The 23,571-nt window shown below is 40.7% G+C and overlaps 1 protein-coding gene across 1 annotated transcript in view; it reads right to left on the reverse strand.

Annotated features, from left to right (window-relative positions):
• Positions 1–23,571, reverse strand: part of spon1a (spondin 1a) — a 65,056-nt gene that overhangs the window by 32,967 nt on the left and 8,518 nt on the right. Inside the window, exons 4-6 of the mRNA XM_035151232.2 lie at positions 17,652–17,725; positions 17,060–17,182; positions 12,377–12,525 (exon numbers count right to left, since the gene is read on the reverse strand). Of these exons, the coding sequence (XP_035007123.1) occupies positions 12,377–12,525; positions 17,060–17,182; positions 17,652–17,725 (346 nt within the window). The remainder of the gene's footprint in view (positions 1–12,376; positions 12,526–17,059; positions 17,183–17,651; positions 17,726–23,571) is intronic.

Genomic DNA, 23,571 nt, shown 5'->3' on the forward strand with positions numbered 1-23,571 from the left:
TCATTAAACAGTGATGATGATAATGTTTCCCTTTGCTTTGCTTCAGAAAACAGACGAGGTAGCGCAGAAAACCGGTTTCCCAGTACAAATAAAAGTGTTTTAGCATCCTTCATGCCAAGAAACCTGCAGCCTGGCACAGAAGCAAAACCAGAGGGGAGACTGCTACGGAAACTACCTATATCATTCAGTTGCTGGTGAAAAATTATAGTAATGGCTATTACCAGCCTCTGGTGGCTATGCTTACAACATGAGGGAGATAACATCCCCCCTCACTCAATGCAACAGCAAGAAGACCTGCTAGTGACGCAGTAACAGCCGGAGCTTCTGCCTCTTCAGAGCCCTTTGGAATATCAGCCACGGCACATCCTCGTATAATCATCATGCTAAAAAGATCATTACAGCTAATTATCATGCAAATACCTGTTTTCATCTCATTAATATTATCAGGAAACTATATTTCCTCCGAGCGCAGAGCCCTTCAGATAATTCATTCAAATGCTCTATCGACGCCACAAGATATCAAAACAAGCCGACACTGAAGGTTGTGGCATGGAACCATGCTAAATGTAGAAGAAGGAGAATGACAGAGTTTCTGCTTTATGTATCTGGTAACTTTAAGGTAGGGCTGATAAGTTCTTTCTAAAACACTTTTTATCTTGTTTGTGAAAATCCTCATCCCGATAGCAATAAATAAGTCTTATGGAAAAAAGAAAAAGAAAAAATGGTGTGTGTAATAAACAAACCCAGAATGAAATGATTCGTTGGTGCACCCATTCTGTCACTAACCGACCTGCCTGCATACACCCCTGAAGCAGAGATGCGCAAGAGGTTAGCGAGCAAGTTACGGAAAAGTCGGCTTCTAGCAGTGGCTTCTTGCTAGCTTTTCCAGGATTAGCAGGATGTATTGTTAAAACGGAATGTGAGATGCTGTACAAAATTTGTTCTAAACACAAAAGATAAACACTTTAAAACTACTAAATAGTCCCTTGCTTATTTTATAATTCCATAACTTTGTTAGTGTTTAGTTATGTGTTAGAGAGAATCTACTCAGCCTAATGAAGCTGGTATACTCAAAAGGATCAAACTATTCCCCAGCACATGAGCATTATGTGAAAATAAGAGCTGTTTTCTACCCTGCAAGCCAAAGCCCTGCTTGTCTGAAGGAGCCTGTACCCTGGGTGAGATAGGAGCTCCTCTGATGTTGTAATCAAAGGTACGCTCAGGAATCTCTGATCTTTCTGTCCCAGCACATACTACAATCTATTAATAGACACAAAAAATTGCTTCAAAAATTCCAATGGGATGCAAGCTGGCTGTTATCAGCACATAGCGTAAAGGCTTACACAGCCTTCAGGTATTAATTAAATCTCCACTGACATTCCCATATCCTGCCCTGCAGAATAAGCCACAGTTCAGATACTGCATAGGTGAAGTTGCCCCAGTCAAACCAATCTTGCTGGGAAACGGGACAGGAGAACATCTCGCCAGCGAGCGGAGGAAACATGGTGACAAGAGAACCTTCCGCGCTTACGGCAGACGAGTTTGTAAGCGCCGACTGATCCTCCAGAGAGTTGTGAATTGATTTGCTGACCGTGGCTCTCCGCGGTGGCAATCTCTGCGCCTTGCAGTGCAGCCTTACAGTGCGTATAGCGCGGGCCCGGCACACTCATTCATCAAGCAGCCCGAGCCATCATCATACAGGCAACTCCGGCAGACCTGGGCCCAGGGTGAGGGGATATTATTAGAGATGAATTGAGGTAAGTGCTTTTGATGACCCAGTTCAGGCTGCCTGTCGCTTTCTAGGCTTCTCTTACACTTTACCAACTTGCATTCTTACTTCCAGAGTGCATGCACTGTAAGAAGGTCAGTGGTCATTGAGGCTAAGACGTACTGCATCGGAGCGTGTGATGATCCTGAAACTGACACGACCACTAAGAAAACTCAACTCTACCGACTCGGGTTGAGGTTTGCGGTTTCAAATTAAATCCAGATATAGTCCATATATATATGACAGCATCCTTATTGAAGCACTGCATCACACGGCGAGGCACAAGAATACATAATTCAGTCCAAAACTCACAGGAGACGTTAACTCAGTGTTACCTCCAAGGGGGAAAAGAAACAAAACACAAAAACATGCTAAAGGCAAAACATTACTTTGCATAGATACACAGTATGGCAAGACTAAAGAAACTGGCAGAGCTATATCTGTATGCAGAATATTTAATGTGTATTCAGTTGCCCCAACAGAGAAGTACATAAGGGATTAATCATCATTAATAATGATATGATCAGCTAGCACAGATATCCTAAAAGTTAAATAAGGAACACCACAATGTACAGTGTATAGAAGCATTACATAGTTACGACAGCAACACCATGGTTGCAGCTGACTTTTAAATACGCTGCTACAGGGGCCAGACAGTTTCACTGCCCTGTGAGTCCACCGTCCAATTTGAAGGCAGCCTAAGCTGATAACAAATGTTAAGTCTTTGTTAGTTCTCTCTTCAGGCAGAGAAGAATCATACCCACAGAGTATCTATGATTACTGTTTGTGTACAGAACCCCCCCCACACACACACACACACAAAGTAATTCGGTTCTTAATGAGTTTGAGGAAAAATAAGGCAACATTAGAAATGAAAGACGCTGCATTAAAAGTAATGGAATAAACAACAACCTTAGCAAGACTTAGCACAAGCTGTAGCAGTAGAAGAACTGATTCTGGATAATAAATCACTGCATTCTCCCCAACACTTATGAAAAGCTATTGTGGACTAATAATGATGATGGTAACAGATGATTATAGTGTTTACCATGGACAAGCGTAATGTGGGTGAGAATATGCTTACACGCTGCATCAGGCTACAATATTGAGGAAAAATGAAAATGAGATATTGAGCCTCGCTGCTCTTGTGTTTGATTTGTGTGAGAGAATCATTTGCGTGGTCATGTCTTAACTGCCGATCAGGCTCCGAGTCTGGGAAGACGGACATTAGGTCCCCAACCCACCAAATGATATGGAGATTGCAGTGAATGAGGGACCCTCAGAGCCATGGTCTCATTAACATAGGCCAACACAACAGGTATAAGAGCCAATGCTGAAAACAGATTTGTCAAAGCCACCTCATGAATAAAAGATCCCACAGATAACGAGGGTTTATTATATTTAGCTGGCCTTGGTTGTATGATTATCTATAAAAGAATAAGTGTCTATTTCATATCACCAAAGTTCATACAGGAGAATCTGCTTTAGAAAAATTGGAAGATCCTATGTGGGTTCTGTTAAGGGGAGTAAATCCTCATGCAATTTGCAATGACCACACCAAATGTTAACCATGTTAATGTGCAGTAAACCACACTGGCTGCAGATGCTTACAGATGAGATGGAAAATAAATACTTTCCTTCAGCTTACACTGATTTACAGCCGAGTAAGCAGTTTAGAGGCATGTATGCTCTCAGACAAATTACTCTTTAACCATGGCTGCACAATTGTGCAAGTAGGGTAGGTTTTTACCCCTATCCATTGTTTGGGATTGTGAGCACGGAAACAAAAAAACTGCTGGATGGATTACCATGAAATTTAGTGGAAAGATGCGGCATGGGTCAGGAAAGAACCCATTAAATAATGGTGCCGATCTGGATAGGTTGGCAAATTCAGGATTTTTTCTTTGTTTTATTATCATTAACATTGCGAGAGGGGGCAATTTTCAACATTTTTGTTGATGTCTCAAGTTTCAGAACATGACAATTAGCTTTTAACACATTTCTGGAGACATTCTTAAGACATTTCTTTTCTTTCTGTTTGTTTTTTTCCTTTTTACATTTGTCTCGCTCGCTGTGAATCCAGTGGGGGATCCCCTCCTGTGTTCTCATATCGGATTCTCCAACTTTCTGCTGACGCTACATTAGGGGGGGGCCAGGCGCAGAAAGTCTGCAAATAATCCGGAGGCTCTTGTGTTAACACATGCACCTCAAATGTGCAGCTTCAGAGAAAGATTCATGGATCTTGATGAAAAAAATCAGACATGTTTAGGGGACTGATATTGACCGATTTGGTACAGACCAAAAATAATAATCTGGATCGAGTGAATTTAAATGTGGTTTTATATGGGGACTGGTGGAGTGCCATTCTAGATGTTATAAGTGCTCAGCACAAACTGGTTCTCTCATTGTCTTTGACCAATGTCTCTCCACATGTTTTTCACTTCTGACTTCAAGCTGTAGCAATTTTGGCAACAAACATATTCGCAAACCAGCAACACACACACATACAAACAAACAGATAGAAACACATAGATTTGAACTCTGATGTTAACTACAAAGCACATGCAGCTTAACACATGAAACACAGCATGAAAGGTATTAATAGCCTTGATTTATAACTGATCCAAAACGATAACGATTTCTCTAAGAGACCACAGATACTAACTCAAAACATCACACTGTTTAGCATAAATTTAATTTTCAATTTCCCTAAACCGTGTCATCTCGCACTTCGGGAACACTCAAACAGTCAAAGAAACGTTCTGGCATATTCAAACAAGACAAATAAAGGAAATATTTAATCTCTGATTGCTATGAAGCAAGATGGACTGGAGCAGTAGTTTCTGTGCCCCTCTGCTTTGCATGCTACCACTCTCTTATTCCAGTCAGCTCTCTGGACACTACGATGGCTTTATCAAAGGCGCCTCCGGCCAAGATGTCTGAGATTCCAGAATAATCCGGCTTTTATCCCTGTGACTGTGTTTGTAGCTCTAAGTTGGCTGCACCAAGGTCTGGTTGAGTCAACATTAAGGCAAGCAGGCAGGCAAACACGCACACGCACACGCACACGCACACACACACACACACACGTAATATATGTGCATGAAAATGCACATAATCATATAGCAGCCAGAGACACATGCCATCTACATGAAAACACCTGCATGGGAGGCATTTGTGCTTTGTGTCGTCTTTATGATAAAGTCACACATTTCTCTGACTTGTTCATTACGAGAAGAAGAAAAAAAGGACTCCCTCATATGCCCACAGTGCTTGCAAATGCACACTCAGACAAACACACAGACACACAAAGCACATATTGGCTAACCCCCACTGCATTTCAAAATGTGCTTGCCTCTGGCTGTACTGCTCAATTTTGGCAATCATAATAACAGTCCTGGGAACCAAGGCAGACATTAAGAAGTTTTTGAGAGCTTTGTTTTCCCAAACAGGAATATCTCTCCTATAGCCTCACAGAGCTGACTTGACAGGCCATGAGTGGACTGCCAGCCAAAATTAAAGAATTATTCCCTCCTAAACACTGGTGTTTGCTTTTTTTTAAACAGGGAACAGAGAAGACACACAGAAAACAAAACAGAAAAGCGGTCTAACAAGGGAGAAGTGGCCATGGGGGGTTGGTGGCGAGCGGGGAGAATGTCTGCATGCTCTCACATTCACTGGGGTTTGGCATGGTCCACCATGGCTTGGCAAGGTTGGATGCAAACACATGGGTCAAGACTTCCTCCCTCTGGGAGGTCTCTTTATAGCTAATTACTATACCACTGGGGCAAATCTGAACTCATGCACCAGCACGCACACAGAACAATACACAAGGAATAAGAGGAACATGACAAATGGTGTGCTGAGGGAAATGAGAATGAAGACAATACAGCTCCCAAAAACAACTCCGATGTGTCCTGAGGGCTAAAGTAGCCTACATGAGTTGTGTAGAAAGAGTTCCCTTGTGGAATTTGTCATTGAATGCAGACAAATGACACACATAGTTTTACTGTACATGCCTCTGCGATGTATCATTTATAACAACAGTAAAACAAAACTCAAATCGTGTAGGCATTGTGGTTGGGTACCGACCTCGACCGTTTAGCTTTAGGCATTTTGTTAGCGAGTGGACTCAAGTTTGAGGTAGATACAAGCTAACTGTAGGCTAACGTTGCATACTGCCAGAGCCATGTGTCTGTCAGAGTTTTAATGTAATGTTAACTAGGCATATGTGGTAATGTTTATGTTGTGAAGAAAGGTAGCTATCTCAGTACAAAGCCTGCACCGAAATCTGCGTCGTGATTTGATTCACTGGGTAGGAACCAGTGTCTGGGTTTCGTTAGCAATCCCAGCTGTCATATGCATGCCCAAAAGGAAAATCTAAAAGGAAGTATCAACATGTATATTTTTTGTGCATTAAAAAACGCTTGTGAAGTAAAGATAATACATCACAATTTCAGCATGTTTTAAATTTCTTTATCTACATTAAATTAAAAAATTGGCCACACCTCTGGCAAATATTAAGTACATGGCTTCCTTCAGGACTGCATGATGAATTTCCTCACTGTGTGCTTCATTATACTGTAACATGGCTGAGACAGGATTTGAGGCACTCAAGAGGAAAAGCCTGAATCACTGTGAATCCAAACAGCATTTAACCCCCTCAGCTCCAACCCAACTGGAACCTGTTCAACAGGCCACTACAGAAAATGAGTGCATTATCGTATAATCAAATTTCCACGATCATGTCAGATACAGTTACAGCTGCCATTAAAACCGAGGGCCGTATTTTCAGTAATCATGAATGAGATCCTCTCATGGAACATAAAAGGTTTCATTCCATTGATGTATCATACGTACTTGCACGCTGCTGAGACCACCTGATATTCTTGTATAAACCCAGGCTGGAGATATTTAGCTGACCAAGGAATTAATCAAATGAGGGGGTTGAAACACCAATTGTGAATGACGTCAAGGTGAAGAACAGTGTGATCTCTCGCTGTTTGATGAAAGATGGGTTCTTAAAAAGACATTACGAAACTTAATGGTGCAAGAAAATAACTGAGCCCGTCGTTCAGTCCTCTGATCTGCAGGCCCTTACACGGGTCTGATAGGAGGCATGTGCAGTGGGATGAAAAGGAGATTTACACTTGCTCATTATGAAAATGTCAACTATTACTTAGTCAGGAGACTGTGTGCTTTTGTAAAGTGAGTTGTGCTCAAAAAAATGTTTTCTCATTTGAGCACAGACTGGAGCAAAGGAGGTAAATGTGTGCATGCATCACATGAGCACACTTTTGAGAAATAACCACTTCTCTCCAAGACTTGTGTTAAGTGTGTCATTGTGATTTGTTGAAAAACAGCTATGACAAATAGATGGCTGCAAAGCACCACAGGATGTGTTCCTCAGACAGCAATAACAAAACAAAAACATTGACTGGTGTAATTAAATAATATTGTTTTATTTGAAATCTCGTCCGCCTTCTCTATCTCATTAGATCAATGCAACACACAGAGACTCTTGTCCCCGATGCCACAAACTCTGGTGAGGATTTTGACTAGTCAATGTTGCCTCAGGAGGAAATAAAAAGTGGACAAAAAACACACAGGGAATACAGATCTCGCTGCTATGAATGTAGATGTGAAGTTATTCTCTCAATACAAAGAGAAACACACATAAACACCTGCTCATTCAGAGAGTCAAGGAACCAAAGGAATCTGCATATCTATTATTCTCAAGCCATGCTCCCGACTGCAGGCCTCCCACTTACGGATGGCAGACCTTGCTGTTCTCATGACAACTGAACTACCTACTAAATTACTGTTTGAATTTCTGCAAGGTGCACAGAAAAAAGGGGCAACGGGAGGAACACTAACAACAAACTGAAATCTTATTCCATCACACCTGTTGTTCATGCGCTCACCTTGCAAACTAAATGTGCAAGTCAGCCCTGAAGCTCCTTGTACGCTGAGAAAAGGCTTTCATCAACGTGGTAGTTTGACTGTGACAAAATATCTACCACACTGTTTCAGAAAATGTGAATCCTGCACAGGGAAATCCTGTATTGATTTCTAGCAATCAGAAAGGAATCTAGAGGCATCCCATGAGGCACTTAGATGTTCCATGAAAGTATCACCTGCACTTGTATCCTTGTATAAACGATACAAGGACCGCAGCTGTATCAATTGACATGGGTCGGTATTTCCTGTGACTAATCTGTGATGTCTCTTTTTGACTCCATCCTTGGAGGCGTTGTCTCTGCTCGGTGGCACAGCTGCGGAGCTGAGTTTAATAAAGGATTCCGTAAGCGTCCGTACTGTGCAATAATGAAAAACGCCCCATGCTGCTAAAGGAAATGGGAGATTTCATAATCCGTCTGAGGCCTTGGCCCCGGTCGCTGGTCCATAGAGACAGTCTCATTAAACTTCTCATTAGTGACACACTGAGCTTCTGTAATGACTGAATGCATATACAAATCACCTCAGACATGAAAAGAGGGACAACAACGGACTGCGGATGAATCCCTGTGCTGCCAAGTCCTCTGATAGGAGCATTTGTACTCAGTAAATGAGACAGAATTGCACATCTGTTTACAGTCTGTCGTGACAATTTGTAAAAAAAAATTTAAAAAAAGGCTCCTTGATTACTTTCTGTCACTAACCTTCTCACACTGTATCCACTAAAACTCACACTTCAAACCAGGAGGTAAACAAACACAAATTTGATCTGCATCTTTGGTGGCAAGCTATCATAAATCATATCAAAGCACCCTCTCCTGTGAGCGAGAATTGCAATTTGATGCCGTTCATTTCCATACATGAATTCTTAAAAGGGTAGTAATGGTCACACTTATAATCTCAGGCCATTTCTTTGTGATGATTGCTTGAGTGCGGTGCACAGGTCCTGACTCTGTGTGGGTGGAAGCTGTTTTTGAGGAGGCTCTGACATGCAATCATATTTTTTTATTCCCAGTCAGATAAGTAGGCAGTCAGAGCAGCATTCTTACATGGGATGGGCAAGTTGTGCACGGCCATATACATACTCCTCATTTTAATCTACGTTAATTGTCTTTTAAGAAGCCTAAGAAAGATACAAAGTACTACTATTGTTGTTTTAAGTTCTGCAGTGTCATATACAGGGTTGCTGCAGGTTTCAACATGAATGAAATGTAAGACCTATGTCAAGTATGACAACTATGAAAGAATAGCGGAGTCCCAAAATTAGGCTACCTACATTTCCCCATGAATTAAGATAAGATAAAGTAGCCTAGTAGAGAATACCCCTCAAATGCTTTGTTAGTGCTGTGCTAATATCTGTTTTGTTGAGACTTTACAAACTATACGTGCCGCTAAAACACAGAAGAAAAAATACTCATTTTAAAGCATGACGGTAGTAGCATTAAATGATTATCAACATAATTGAAACCTAACATATTGTGGAGATTTTAAGAGTTTTGAATATTGAAGAAATCCTTTTTCACTCATGACAATGCCTTTATTCCCAGAGGAAAAGTCATTTTTTAACCTTTACATCTGATGAGCAGTAGCAGCAAGACAAATGGTACAATACACCCATGTCCCAACTCTTAAAGGATAACATATTCTGATATAAAACAAAGCCATCACACTGTGACTGGACATGAGCAAGATAAAGAGGGGCTCTGGGTGTCGGTGTGCGCCCACATGCCTGCGCGGTCTGCATACCTGCTTGGCTCTGCAAATTGAACTTTGTATGAACACTCTGATCGGCGAGCCTCTTGGCTGGAGTGGAGCCTGGCTATGAATATCAATTTTTGCATTCATCGCTAGTTGCTCCCCTCGATGCCCCACCTGACATAAAAGCGAATCAGCTTTCTGTTTGTGTCAGCGTTTACCAAGAAGCCCTGCATGGCTCAAAAGAGGAGGCCTCCTCACCCCAAGGGCATCGACAGACTCTCGGTGCTGCTCGAGTTGTAGAAAAGTGGATACAAAGAGAATGTGCCAAAGTTGTCGAAGGCAATAAAACATTGTTTAGCTTCTAGTTGTCAAAGCAGCTGTGAATGTCAAGCACAAATAACCCATGTCTTGAGAGGGAAAATTACATTACGAAAGCACAGTGCGATCACCTACTTACAGCACCATCACACACATGAGCAAACAACACGCTAAGGGCCGCTGCACACTAGAGGATTTTCCACTCTTGACCAATTTTAAAAACATGGGCGACCACAGACATAATCACAGACTTAACAGATTTTTTATCTTGTAATCTTCTGAATGCAAACACTGGACGATTTGGCCAGAACCTCAGACCACACACTTGCTGGTTGTAGGAAAAGATTAACACAGTTGGGATTGCAGAGACCTGAAATCTCACAATCTTGCGATATCTTCTTCTTCAGTTGTTTATGGCGGATGGCAAACAACTTTGAGGTACATTACCGTCACCTTCTGAACTGGAGTGTGGAACACTTGTGTGATTCATTGAACGCGACTTCATAAGAAAAACAAACAGGGTGGACGACTGATATTGTGTGTTCTGTTTGCAGCAAATAAAAAAAAAAAATTAAAAACTATGGATGGAGTCATTGCTGAGAAGGCGTACAGATTTTTCATTTTGCGAGCTGGTGGTGAGTTGGAAATGTATTGTATTGTACATCCAGTTGGTGACGCTTCTCGGTCAGCTCCGACTCAATTGGTAGCATTAAGCATATTTTGTAAACCCTCACACTTCAGGATTATTTGGGCATATAATCGGCACAGAGTGACCTCCAGTCGGGAACGCCCCCACGATTGTCCGAAGGGGCCAATCAGGTCTAACATTGGCCTGATTATCCTCTAGTGTGCAGCCGCCTTAAAACAAACATAAATTGCACTGCTTTGGCCATGTACCGAGTATTGAAAAATGCTGATTATCCATTGGCTTTTTCCAGGCAGTGAATAATTCCATGCAGCTCAGTATCGGACCAATCAAGGTTTATATTGATCACTTGTGTAATCACCACCCTGTATTTATTCCTGCTCAGAGATTTCACTGATTCTGCTGATATGAGGAGGGACTTATATTGTTCAATCCAACTATTTTCTTTCCTGATAGTCATGTACAATTCTCAACCTACCTAGGGTGATATCTCTATGTTTATGATCTGTAGGAAGGCATTTTCACCGATCAGCAACTGATAGGTTTATGATTGTGTGTGTAAATGATTTATTGTATCATGCAAACACATTAACTGGCAAAATTGATACTTTTTTCAGTGGTCAATCAAATCTCCCACACTTTCACTCTCACTTCAAAGCTTAAGAGAAACTCATCTAATGGTCCAAGCCTAGAGATATATGAAAAGAAAAAGAAAAAGTGTATGCTGTAATAGGAGTGAGAAAGCAGCAATGACACAGAGACCCCATTGTTCACGCTATGCTCTCATTATCTGCTGTGACTCCAGGTCTTATATTAACCAACAAAAAGCACTCTGCAGGAACAACTGCTCTGCCAGCATGGGTTATTTTAAGGCTGAGAGAGACAGCAAAGACGAAAGATATACCAAGTTATTTGTGGAATAAATGAAGAGGGGACGGGCATAGGGGGGAGAAAGATCAAGAGAAATCGAGGACAACAATTGCTCAAAAACTACAATTTAATTTGTGACATAAATGTCCCTAAGGCACAACAGGTAAGACAACTCATCCAAGGTGGAGTCAATTACAATTTAAGCAAGTTACGGAGGAAAAGAACGGCTACCTCCTGAATGCAACTAGAGCTGCACGATTAATCGTAATGAAATCATGATCTCAATTCACACCTTTATGCATTTCTGCAGCATTTAATTAGGGACATCAGCTGAATCAAAACAAGCGCTCCTACCTTCTTCCAAAGAATCGACTGTGCCCCATAATGCTGCATTATCTTGGCTTCCTCGATCAATGACAACGTGACGTTCCCCCACATGAGGCAAAGTAACAGAAAATGAATAGTGAATAGGAGCGAGTGAGAGATAGCGCAAATGAGTGAAAAGAGATGACAAAATGAGAAAAAAAAAAATCTAGAAGAAACCCCCGCTTATAATGGGAGAGAATCGTGATATCAATTCTCAGCTAGAAAATCTCATCTTCTCTCGAGCACTATGTGGGTCGTGTCAAGACCCAATCAAAGATGATCAAAGATGATCGAAGATGAACTGATATGTAAGAATTTAATGTTGAGCTTTTTAGTGATACAAGGCACACCGCAAAAGCTCCTTCTTTCCACTTCTTTTAACATCTAAACCAGGTCCTAGAGACGTACGCCCCCACAGATCTTGAATATTGCTGAAGTGCACACAGCACAAGTACAGAAAAGGCTAAGAATAGCATTGATGCTTGAAAGCCCTAATCAAGCCGGACAACAATGTCAAAGCAATTCATCCCTTGCTGAACTTAGGTGTGCACACCCTGGAACACCCTCCGAGGCCCCTGTGGTGTTATACAACTCACTTCTTACCACTTTTATTCAAGGCAATAAAGGAAGCTGAACGTTTGTGAATTTTGCAAATATCATGACCACGTTTCTTGCAAAATCAGATGCATCACTGACTCTGTGGCACTCTACTTCATACAAAACGTGAGTCAGTCGGCGGAGGACAATCTTACCTTCTGTCTGATCTCCTCCTCCATTTTGACGGGCGAGCCCAGCTCAGCTACCTGCTTAACTCCATCACTGGAAAGGCCACCGTACTCCCACAGCACATAATTCTTAGAGTGGGACGAACCGATTATGGCTGACCAGTGATTGGCACGACCTGATGAAGTCAGACAAAAAAACAATCAATTACTTCCACACTCTCAGCCTGTACCTTGAAGTTACAGTGTCTTAACATCATTCAGCTTTCAAATATGTTTCCCCCCTGGCAGCTCTAGAGATGGAAATGAGTATACATCAGTTGACTGGTCCATCAGTCATAATAACTAATGGAGTACAGCTGTCCTTCTAGCACTAATGGACTCCCTGTTGGTGTTTGCAGGTGAGAGAGAGAGTCTCATACGCCTTTATTACCCTCCTTTACTTTCATATTATCCCCCTGCCCAGTGTGTTATAATGTACATGGGCTGGAATCACTTCCACTTCCCTAAAAGCACCATGATGATTTTATAGCCACAATCAACAAACAATTTATGGTTGCCCTTCGAGTCTACCATGCCTAGTTTCTGAAGACATAAAATGCATGCACCAAGTGGAAAGATTATTGCTGTTGTGCGTAATTAATCCTTTACATTAACAACTTCTCCATTATACACTGTTACACCACCTATTTAGTCAATGTGAGGCTCAATCAAATAGGCCATAGGGTTGGTATGGGAGGTCAGTGGGGGTTGATTAATTACACTCGCTGCTGTGTGCTACTTTTGCAATAGGCTTGATTGTAAACTCGTATAAGAGGGCCAGTAAAGAGACATACAGGGCCAATAAAATCTTTGACACTTAATTGGTCCACTGATTGTCCCAGCAAGCCCAGAGCTGGTCCTGCCATCCTCAACAGAATTCTGACCCTCGAGCCATGAAACCATTTCCAGTGCCTACACTCCGACCTGAAACCACAGAGCTCCTACCACAGTCCTCTCTCCTTTTGTTTGCTCTATCTGTCGGCCTGAGAATAAGCAGACCTTTACAGGACAGAATAAGACACAATATTAAAATCAAGTATATACTTGAGTGTGGATTGTTGTGTATAAGAATTCTATTATTATTCGATTTTTAGTATTAGCTGCATCAGGCCCATTTAATAAAATAATTTATAAAAATAAAATATTTATACTGTGGCTTGGCTGAATACTTGATGGTTATTATCTACTAAGAGATGTACGTGCATATGTCCATACATTAACTGGGCATATTGTCCATATTGTCCAATATGTCCCACCAAGAAATGTTTTAAAGTCAATATCTACTCAATAGCTAATATCAGTCTATTTCTAACTGTAGCTCAACAGCTATATATTATCCCATATATTTTCTGAACTAGTCCCCACAGAGGCTGCTGCTCATTCGGTAGCCGGGTATGTTCATGGCGCTGTTATCTTTTCCAAGTTAAAGTTTCTAAACTCTGTTGCCTGTTCACACCATAATATTTTCCTCACTTTTTGAGAGAAAAATGTTTAGTTTAGTTGTACTTTAGTTGGTCAGATGATGTTTAAAGAAAGTGAAACAGCAGGGCTGAGAGGAGAACCTTGGAAACACCCTCTCTAGCTTGGTGGGTTGGGATAAATGGCCCTTAATCTTTATTTGATCCTGTGGGGGATGTGTGTATTGATCTAATGAATTGTACTGATGTCTCATTGAAACCTAATTGCTCTACTCCAACTGAATCAAATGGCTTTTCTGCATCTAGACACATCACCACCTTACTGGTATTTTCCTCACCTCACATGGAGTGTTTGCCTATATTCGCCTATTGTTTGCTTTATATTATATTATGTGCTTGTTTTTCATGTACTGGGTCTACTAATTCAGAGACAATGTTGAATTGTTTGGTGATAATCAAAATAATATTGATAGTCTGTATTTAAAATAGATATTGGCAGTCTCTATTGCTGTTGTCCTCTTTATGGTTAATTGATATTACTGCTTTATTTCATGACTGAGGCTTCTGTCCCTATTCTAGGATGAAGTTAAAGCATCACTTCAGGCTTGAAGGTTTTGTATGATTCACTGATGACACCATCTGATCCAAGTGCTTTGTTTGCTTTCAGTCAGGAGATAGCATTGTCTGGTTCTGTGATGGTTACCCCCTTCAGTAAGAGCCCTATTCTGGTGGTCTACTCCTGAGGGAAGATTCAGAGATTTCAAGAATTGATCAATCATTGAGATATCAGCTTTATCAGGTTGGGTCATTATAGTTATCGTCGGCCTGGAGGATTGCTGAATTTCTTATAATCTGGGACACGTTACTTTCTTGGATGTCTTATTTTGTAAATATTCCTCTCTGTTATTTTTTAGTCTCCATGACAGAAGCTTCAAAGTCTGAAGACCAGTTTCATGGTGTTTTTAATTAGTGATTAGTAATTCTTTTTGTTCATGATTGAATGTATTTGTTCCTGCTGGATGCATTTTATTTAGTTTAAGTTTTAAGTGTTGAGTTTCTAGGTTCCTCATTCTGGACTGCTGGTTCTAGAGTGCAGTGTAAACAGTGAAAGCTATGTGTTTGCTAAACTGGTATTCAGTTGTCATAGAATATCGTTTTTTTTTCTTCCCAAAAACAAACAAACATGCATGTTTCCTTTTTCATTATCCAACTTTGCCCTTGGATATTGCAACCCATTCACACTGAGTGTTATTACCCCAGATTCCTGCTAGCACATTTACTTTATTCCTCTGTGATGACCCATTGAAACCTAAAACACATTAAGTATATATAGTGTGGAAAAGTATGGCTCTCGAAGGATTTTACAAGAATTTAAATTGTCCTTGATAGGAAAAGGATTCCCCACTCATCTCTTAGGGCCTGATCTGATTGTGTTTTTAGCATGAAGTGTGACCTTTTCGAATTGCTGTCAATGGTAAATGGTTGAATGATTCTGTGCTATAGGTGAACTGCATTTATGTACCTAGAGGTTGATATGGAAACAACTTGAGTTTCTGTGTCAAGTTTGTTAGAAAGTATTTGGTAATTTGGATCTGCTTCTCTCTCTCTTTCTCTCTCGGTCTGTCTCTCTCTCACTAATCTCATTAAATAGCAGTTCAGGTTGAATAGCCATGCACTGCATGAAATACAAAAGGGACAAAAGAGAGAAAGAAAAAAAAAACTGTCAAGGTTATCATATCGGCAGTTTTAAAAAAAAGTTCCTGTTGGCCTGTTTCACAGTGAATTTTTGGTCTCTGAATGTGTGTCACCTAATTGGTCTATGGCTCCTGCTCATGAAGGACACATGTTAAAAATAGAAAGATGTGACGAAGTGGCATCGGTCAGGAACTAAAAACCCTAAAAACTACTAACGCAAAGTCAGGCTAAAGGTAAGAACACAAATAACATTGTCCAGTTCAATATGTGCAGTGTCATAACAACTAGCTACCTAGGATATGACTTTGTGCAAGGAGAAATCCAACTGTGGTCTCCTAAGAGTCGGGATGAAACAGAAAGCACACGGCTTGCCCTGTTCTCTTTTAAGTTGATCCACTGTGTGTGTGTGTGTGTGTGTGTATGTGTGTCAGTTTATAGGTGTGTGTGAGTGTGTCACAAACCAACTGCTCCCTACATAACACAGTAATTTAGGGCCCTGTTCGATTTCAGGGTTTATCTTACTCCACTCTAATCAGTATATTGATCCGACCGGCGAGAGCCTGATTTAGACAAGAGAGCTTGTGTAATCCTTGAGTTTATTCAGATCTTGATAGTGCATCTCAAGGTTATATGCACATCACACCCAAGTGTAGTATCGTAGCTCACCGCCCACATGATCACCAAGAGCCCCATAACAGGTCTACACCACCCACATGTGGGAAACATATCCAGGAGTTTTTGGTGGCTACAAGATTAAGGCAAAAGACTGTTAATATCCTGATGGTCTCTGCCCACAAATCTGTGTATATGAGAACAATTAATTAGTCCATCGCTCAACTCTTTGCAACCATAGACTGTATATATAGACGGATGGCATAAAGCCAAAGCATCTCCATTGCACCCTGGTAGCTGGCTACTTTTTTTAGATGTCTACTATCATTTTATTTGAGTTTGATTTTATTTTGTTATTTGATGTTAGAAAAAACACGGTGAAGAGTTATGAATGACAGCAGAGACTGTGGCTCCATCCCCCACTGCTATTGTGCAGGCTCTGACTCTCAATAGCATCATCAGTGCAAGATGGCATTATTCATATCCTGAATAATTTATTTTATTTATAGGCATAAGTAAATAATAAAGACGATGGGTCCTGTAGTTTCTAGCAACGGTTACTCAAACTAGAAAATGCTGCTAATTGCGACTGCAGTTGTGGCCAGTTAGGTTTTAAAGCAGCAATGTGCATGTGCAGATTTAACTGAAGATAAATAATGCTCATGTTCATTATTATGAACATTTAATGTCAACATGTGTAGAGGCCATTCTCACGTGGGATTTATTGGTATTTGGAAAACAGTGGTGGACAATGGCATGATTGTCTTTGGAATTAACTACAACAGCTTTGCTTAACTTAGGCAAGACTTATTAGTGAGACCAATTCACTGATGGTGATTGGATCGGATTTTATGACAAAAAAGAAAACAGTATTTTCCCGACTCATCCCCAACATGTGTGATAAAGCTAAGGTGACGTGAAGGACAGCAGAGGAGTTTGTGCTTACGGGGATAGTCTTTGGGATGAATCTTCTCTGACCAGTTCCCAAAGAAGGTGACTCTGTACTTTGCTGTTCCGCAGGCACAGCAGTTGAGCAGAGGTTTATCTGTAGAATCTCCGTACAGGGATTCTGTTCAGAAATGAGGGAGGGGAGAGGGGTGAAAAACATAAGAAGCCGGAGAGAGAAATACAGAACACAATGAGATAGGCATTGAGAGATTGCTCATTAGTTTAAGGAGTAGATGAAAGTGGTATCCATTATACAGGAGATGGGAGGCTGAAGAAAGTGGGGAGCCGAAAAGAGGGAGGGCATCAGGAAAAGCGAGGATGTGCAGCCCGCTTCTTTTGATCTGTTTCTCAGCGTGGCATCCAATGTCATGCACAGCCAGGGGGTCACACTCATTTACAATCATTCACATGTCAGAGTAAAATAGCAGAGGGGAATGTCCCTGCATCAAAATCAAGAATGAGAGAAAATAGAGAAAAAGTGGACAAACAAAAAGAGACAGTGGGGAGAGGAATAGATTACCAGCAAGGAGATTTAAGGAACAGGAAATTCATTGTAAATTATTTATTCCAAGTCAATTATGGACACCTACCTTTCACACACATCCGCTTGGTGAGTAAGCCTTCATCCTGGAAGTTGATTATCCTCTTCTGCACAATGCTGGCCCTGCACAGAGTGAACAAGAAGAGAGGGAGGCAGTGAGAAGTGAGAAGTGAGGGTTCAGATGTAGGCATAATGGGGAAAATGTGAACGTGAACGTCACAACTGGAAAAGACTTGAAAATATGCATTTGGAGAAGCTATTTGGTTTTAAAAAGAAAGAAAACAACAGAACAGACAGGAGGAAAATCTTTACTTTTAAGATCTGATGGGCGTCTGAGGAGTGGCAGATGGAACAGGTACAGATTAATGCAAAATCATCTTCCTGCTTTTTTTTCCTTCTAAAAGTAGGTAACAGAGCCCACAGGGAAATTGCTAAATCAGGCTGTCATTCAATCAGACAGTGGCATTCAATGTCTCATACAAACTCTACAAACAAGAGGTTGAAAAGCTGAGGGGAAACTGAACGAGAGAAAGACTAAAAGGGTAATTTATAATTGAAGAAATCCCCTCGAGCACTCTGAAAGCATACACAGAAATGCACAGACCCACTATAGATTAAGCTATATGTACTGAATCGATAACAACTGATTCCCAGGCCAACAGACATCCTTCCAAAAATGTGAGGCAGGAGGAAGCTCCTCTAGATTCAGAAATCATATTCACTTCCCAACAAAAACAACATGTGAATGTAACTGCAGCGGCTCCTTCTTCTGGGTGGTGGGACCACAGGGGCCTTGACATGTAAATCACTTACACATAAACCTTTTCAGAGGCCAGCAGACTCAAGAAAACAACAACAGAAAACAAGCCCCCAGGCTCCAAACACACAAACACCAGCTTTTTTACACCAGCTATGATTGTAGGAGGGTTTCCATGGGAATAAAACCAACAAAGAGGTGCTGGATGGAGGCTGGGAAGTCTGATCCAAACAGGCCCAATCCACTTGGACTGTCTGGATACCATTTATTCTGTAATATCAAATTTAGCTAAGCCGTGTTGCGCTGAACTGATACCAGAATAGTCTCACGAGGACAGAAAATGTGGATTAACCCGTTAGGATTGCCATACACTTTACTTAATTTGCAGTTGTGTTGGGAAATATAGACAAGCCAGCTTGGACAGTGGACCCCATACATTTCCCCTAACTGGCTTTTAGAACATATAAGTGATGCTTTATTTTATTTGGGGTAATTCTTTACATTCTGCATCTTAACATTATCAGAACAGTGAACTACATGTTTGAACACGAGAACATTTTCATATTCTTTCATAAAACGTTATTTTTCTCTGTAAGTTTTCTCAGGCGAGTATTCAAGTCAGATTCACTCATGTTGTTTCATGCTGTTCATTTCAGCTTATGAAAGCCAACTGTTCATGCGCTGCCTCCTGAAAGTCAATCATTAAAACACCAGTCTCCGCAGTCAACTGAGATTTTTCAAGTTGAGCATTAATTCATCTTTTGTCCGTCACACTGCTCTCTGGGGTAAAATCATTACAGTAAGTTGTCCCATCAACTTGTTAAGGATGTCTGTGATGGGGACAGGCAGCTGTGGAGTCTGTCCCTGGGTGAGTCTGAGTGAGACGGAGGCGGCTGCCCAGAAAAAGATAGTGCTACTTGTACGTGGCACAATGAATGTGCTTGTATGAGTGGTTCGCGCATGAGGCAAATTATGAATGATGATTAATTGGTGTGGTTAAAGGTATTTGTGCTAATCACCATGGTAACAGTGAATGACACACCACACCACTCTTCTCTTTGTACCTCTAGGCTTCATTTGGCCTTTAAATGAAAGAGGTGTGTGACAGAGATGGACAGACAGGGAAATAACAAAAGATCAGAGAATCGGCCTTCTACAAAACAAAAAACAAACAGGAGGTTATCATCGCAAAAAAAGTCCTGTTTCTCACAGAGCTGCTCAGGGCAGGTAATATCCTGTACAATGAGCCGAGGAACAGGATGGACTTAAATCCCAGTCCACAGAGGTGATTCTCTCTCAATAATGAGAGGCCATTTAGGTCATAAATCATGTTTATGACTGTTTGCAATCTTGTAAAATCACCACCAACCAATCTCTACACAGCCCTCTACCCAAACACAAATCCCTATACTTAATATACACTAAATATATTCTCCCATTGCAGCATACCACATGTGTGAGAGAACAACATGAAATTATAGAATACAGAATAAAAGTAAAAAAAACCTGCATGATTTACGGATACATGATTTTAAGATCAACGCACCATCTTGAGATAAATGCTCCTCCATTTAACTTTTCAACATATTATCAGCACTGCCATAGAGCAGACATAGGCTTTAATTCCAAGAGGCCAAAATTTCCTTATTTTTAAGTTAAACAATCTGACTTAAAGTTCAACCCACATTCATGTCACTATTCTCCAGCACATGAAAATCATTCTCACTGTGAAACACACATTATACTTTTTAACACAGGCTTCTATACTCTCCCACAAACATCATCTATCTAAATTGGACACACTATAAATCCAGTTCCACTCAAAATACTTTTTTTTTAATATTTTACTCACAAATGACCTTTTCTCATGCATATCACTATTGTGTGTCACATTTGTACATGTAAAATTATGATGGTGGCGTGGGACCAAGTGTGATTTATGTCCTAAAGGGCCTCTCGTAACATGGATGAAACGATTCAAGGTAAGCGACACCACCCGCACATCTCTAATTGTTCACGCTTTAATTCAATCTCACCCCAATTTCACATATCTCTCTGCAAGAGCGGAGCACACTGCCTCGCTGCTTGCCCACTTTCCTGGGCTGGCCAGACAATCAAGTAGAGTAATGCTTATTTAACATCCAATTTAAATTCTATCTCACTTCGCCGGATCCACACCACCGTCGATCCCAATCAGCCCAAGAGTGCACTGATTTGAGAGAGTGTGTGTGTGTGTGTGTGTATTTATATCTCTGTGTGTGAAAGAATACAAAAAAACAGAAGTAAAAAAAAAATGTAATAAAAGAGTGAGATAGATTTTCTCCGACACTTTCTGTTTCTATGTTAAAGATGTGTTAACTAAGAAAACAAATTCTCATTTGGTTCTACCTGCTCTTACTACAACCAAAGATTAAATAATTTTCATTTCCTTCTATCAGCTCCTGCGACAACCAGAGATTAAATTAATTCATTTTGGTCCATCTGCTCCTGCTGCAGACAGAATTTACAAAGAGACAGCACATAAAAAAAATCACTGCACAAAAGCAAATGTGTTTACATTTAATATCTATGGACCGGCTTGTCTATGGTGTCCTGAAGTCCTCCTTGATCTGTCCTATCATTATGCTGACATAAATAAACAGGTTCTGACAGCGACGCGAGGTTGTGACATTCATCTGATCACTGATACACTGTGTCACTCAGACAGCCCATCAAAACACATTGCACTACCCTCCATATCGCAAGCCAGAGGGAGATGACAAATAAATTGCTTCCCACCTACAAATGGAAAGATAAAAGATAGAGGCAGCGATGGTGACCGCAATATATGGATTACATTCTGATATGACTTACTCTGTGGGGAACAACCAGGATGTGGCCAACCACAATGATTCATTCTGTGAGAATAGCTCCTGACTTTCCCCTTTTCGTCATTGCACAACTGCAGATCGAGCAAGATTTTATCATTAAGTGGCCCCTGGTGAGCAGAAAGGAAGCCAATTATTTTAGTTCATTTCCAAATAAAGCTAAACATCTGATTTAGAATGGAAGCCAGTGAAAACATCAAAGAAAAGTCCATCATTGTTAAACCTGCAACCTTGGAAGTTCTGCTTTGACTGTGAAAATCATTTGTGAAACAAAGACAGAGAGATTAAATTAGAGAGATTAAATTAGCAAGGTCGAAAAAGACATTTTTGTGGTAAGTAATTTACTATTTTGAATCAAATAACAAAAGCCTTGTTACATGCAACAGCAACAAGCTGTATAACAAGTCAAAACAAAACTGCAATAAAAATTGATAGTTTGGCTGCTTGCAGGCTTGACATGCTCTGTGCAGGCTGGGTATTGACGAGGGTTCTCATACCATTATAAAACTGCAGAGCAATAATGCCTAGGCCCAAGTTTTACAGCTCGTGTGTCTAAACCGATCAGAAAAGTATTGGCCTGAACATAAGACCTCGTACACACCTGGTGTTAACGTGTGATGTTTGTGTTCCAATCTCAAGTGGACAGCTCTAAGTACAGGTGTGAACGCACTCAGATCAGAAATAGATCAGCTGACGTCCTCTGACCCGCTACAATGTCACCATGAATGGAACACATTTTTCTCTTCTCATTGATTTGTTTGTGACCACCAGCACCACAACAAACACGTCACCATATAATGATTGATACTTTCCTTAAATTGGTAAAATCTAGAAACGAGATTCATTCAGACGTTGAACACTATGCAGCTGCAGCCACATCTCAACATGAGAGGGAGAGGGGGGAAGAGGAGAAAATGACAGAAGAGCCAGAAAGGTAGATTTAACCAGGTAACCTTCACTAAACATTAGTTTAGTTGTTGCATATGAGAAAGCTGAAAATAACTGGATTGGACTTTCACAGTCAGTGCTCCGAGTTCAGGAGTTTATACAAGCATCCTTGCCTGACCCTGTCATCACAGACCAACCTTTCATGGAACCAAACCACAGAGCTCAGTCTTTCCATCTAAAAGACAGCAACTGCCCATCAATTATACTGCAGCTAACCACTTGAGCAAGATTCCTGGGACAAAATGTGAGTCACAAGAGCTTTCTAACAGGAACACACGTCCGTCATCTGTCTAATTTCAAGGACAGACATTGTGTTTTCTTAAATTACCGTGATTGCTCAGAGGAGGGCAGACTAAAGGGTAGCGATCGAGCGTTTCTAAAATGAAAATAGAAAAACAACATATACCTTCTCTCTTTGCTAATACAACGTTTCAGCAATCATTTATTTATGCTTTCTGTGCATATTCTTGGACTGTATAGTGTGTGTGTGTGTGTGTGTGTGTGTGTGTGTGTGTGTGTGTGTGTGTGTGTGTGTGTGTGTGTGTGTGTGTGTGTGTGTGTGTGTGTTTGTTTACTGCCACTATGGACTATATGATAACAGAGACGTAGTGCACAAGTCTGTTTCTGCCTCTGAACAGTTTTCATATAACAGGAGTCACATTCCCCACGGCACCAACAAAACTTGAAAGAGCAGATCATTCGGTGCTATCACAGTTACCTGAAGTCGTAATATTTCCCTCTGTCATAAAGAACAGAAAAACACACACACACACAAAAGAAGAAAGGTACACATCAAAGGCGCATAACATTTTGACATAATTTTAAACGAGAATAAATCATAAATACAAGAAGGCATGGCTTACAAAAAACAACTGAGAGCTGCCCACAAGATTTTTTGGTCACTCCAATACACTTCACGGCTGCCACAGTGAATGGCGTCAAGAGGTAAATTGCTATACACATGATCTATAACAGTTGTACTCGGGCAGGAGAGACAAAGGACTCTTCTTTTTAAGGATAATTATGAGTTAATATCAGCAATAACAAGAGCATATGAAGTGTTGATAGAGTTCAACAGCCTGTTCAACAGTTAGTTCACAGGTGTCAAGTATTGACTGATTCTGTAATTCAGTGCCAGAGATAACAAGTTAATCCCTTCATACCCCTGTAAACAGAACTCCGCTGTGTGGTATCTTCCTGTTGGTGAATATCAAGGCAGCATTTCACTACATCATTAATATAACTGTAAAGTTTCCTATTTATTAAAAATCACACGGTTTTTGAGTTTTTCTCAAGAAACAAAACATCTCTCAGTCAATGAAAGAAAAAATAAACCCCAAATATCAAAAAGAATGAAGTTCTGCTTTGGAAACTAAATGATTAAAGATGGACAGACA

Source organism: Hippoglossus stenolepis, chromosome 1, assembly GCF_022539355.2.
Source record: "Hippoglossus stenolepis isolate QCI-W04-F060 chromosome 1, HSTE1.2, whole genome shotgun sequence".
Classification (NCBI taxonomy): Eukaryota; Metazoa; Chordata; class Actinopteri; order Pleuronectiformes; family Pleuronectidae; genus Hippoglossus; species Hippoglossus stenolepis.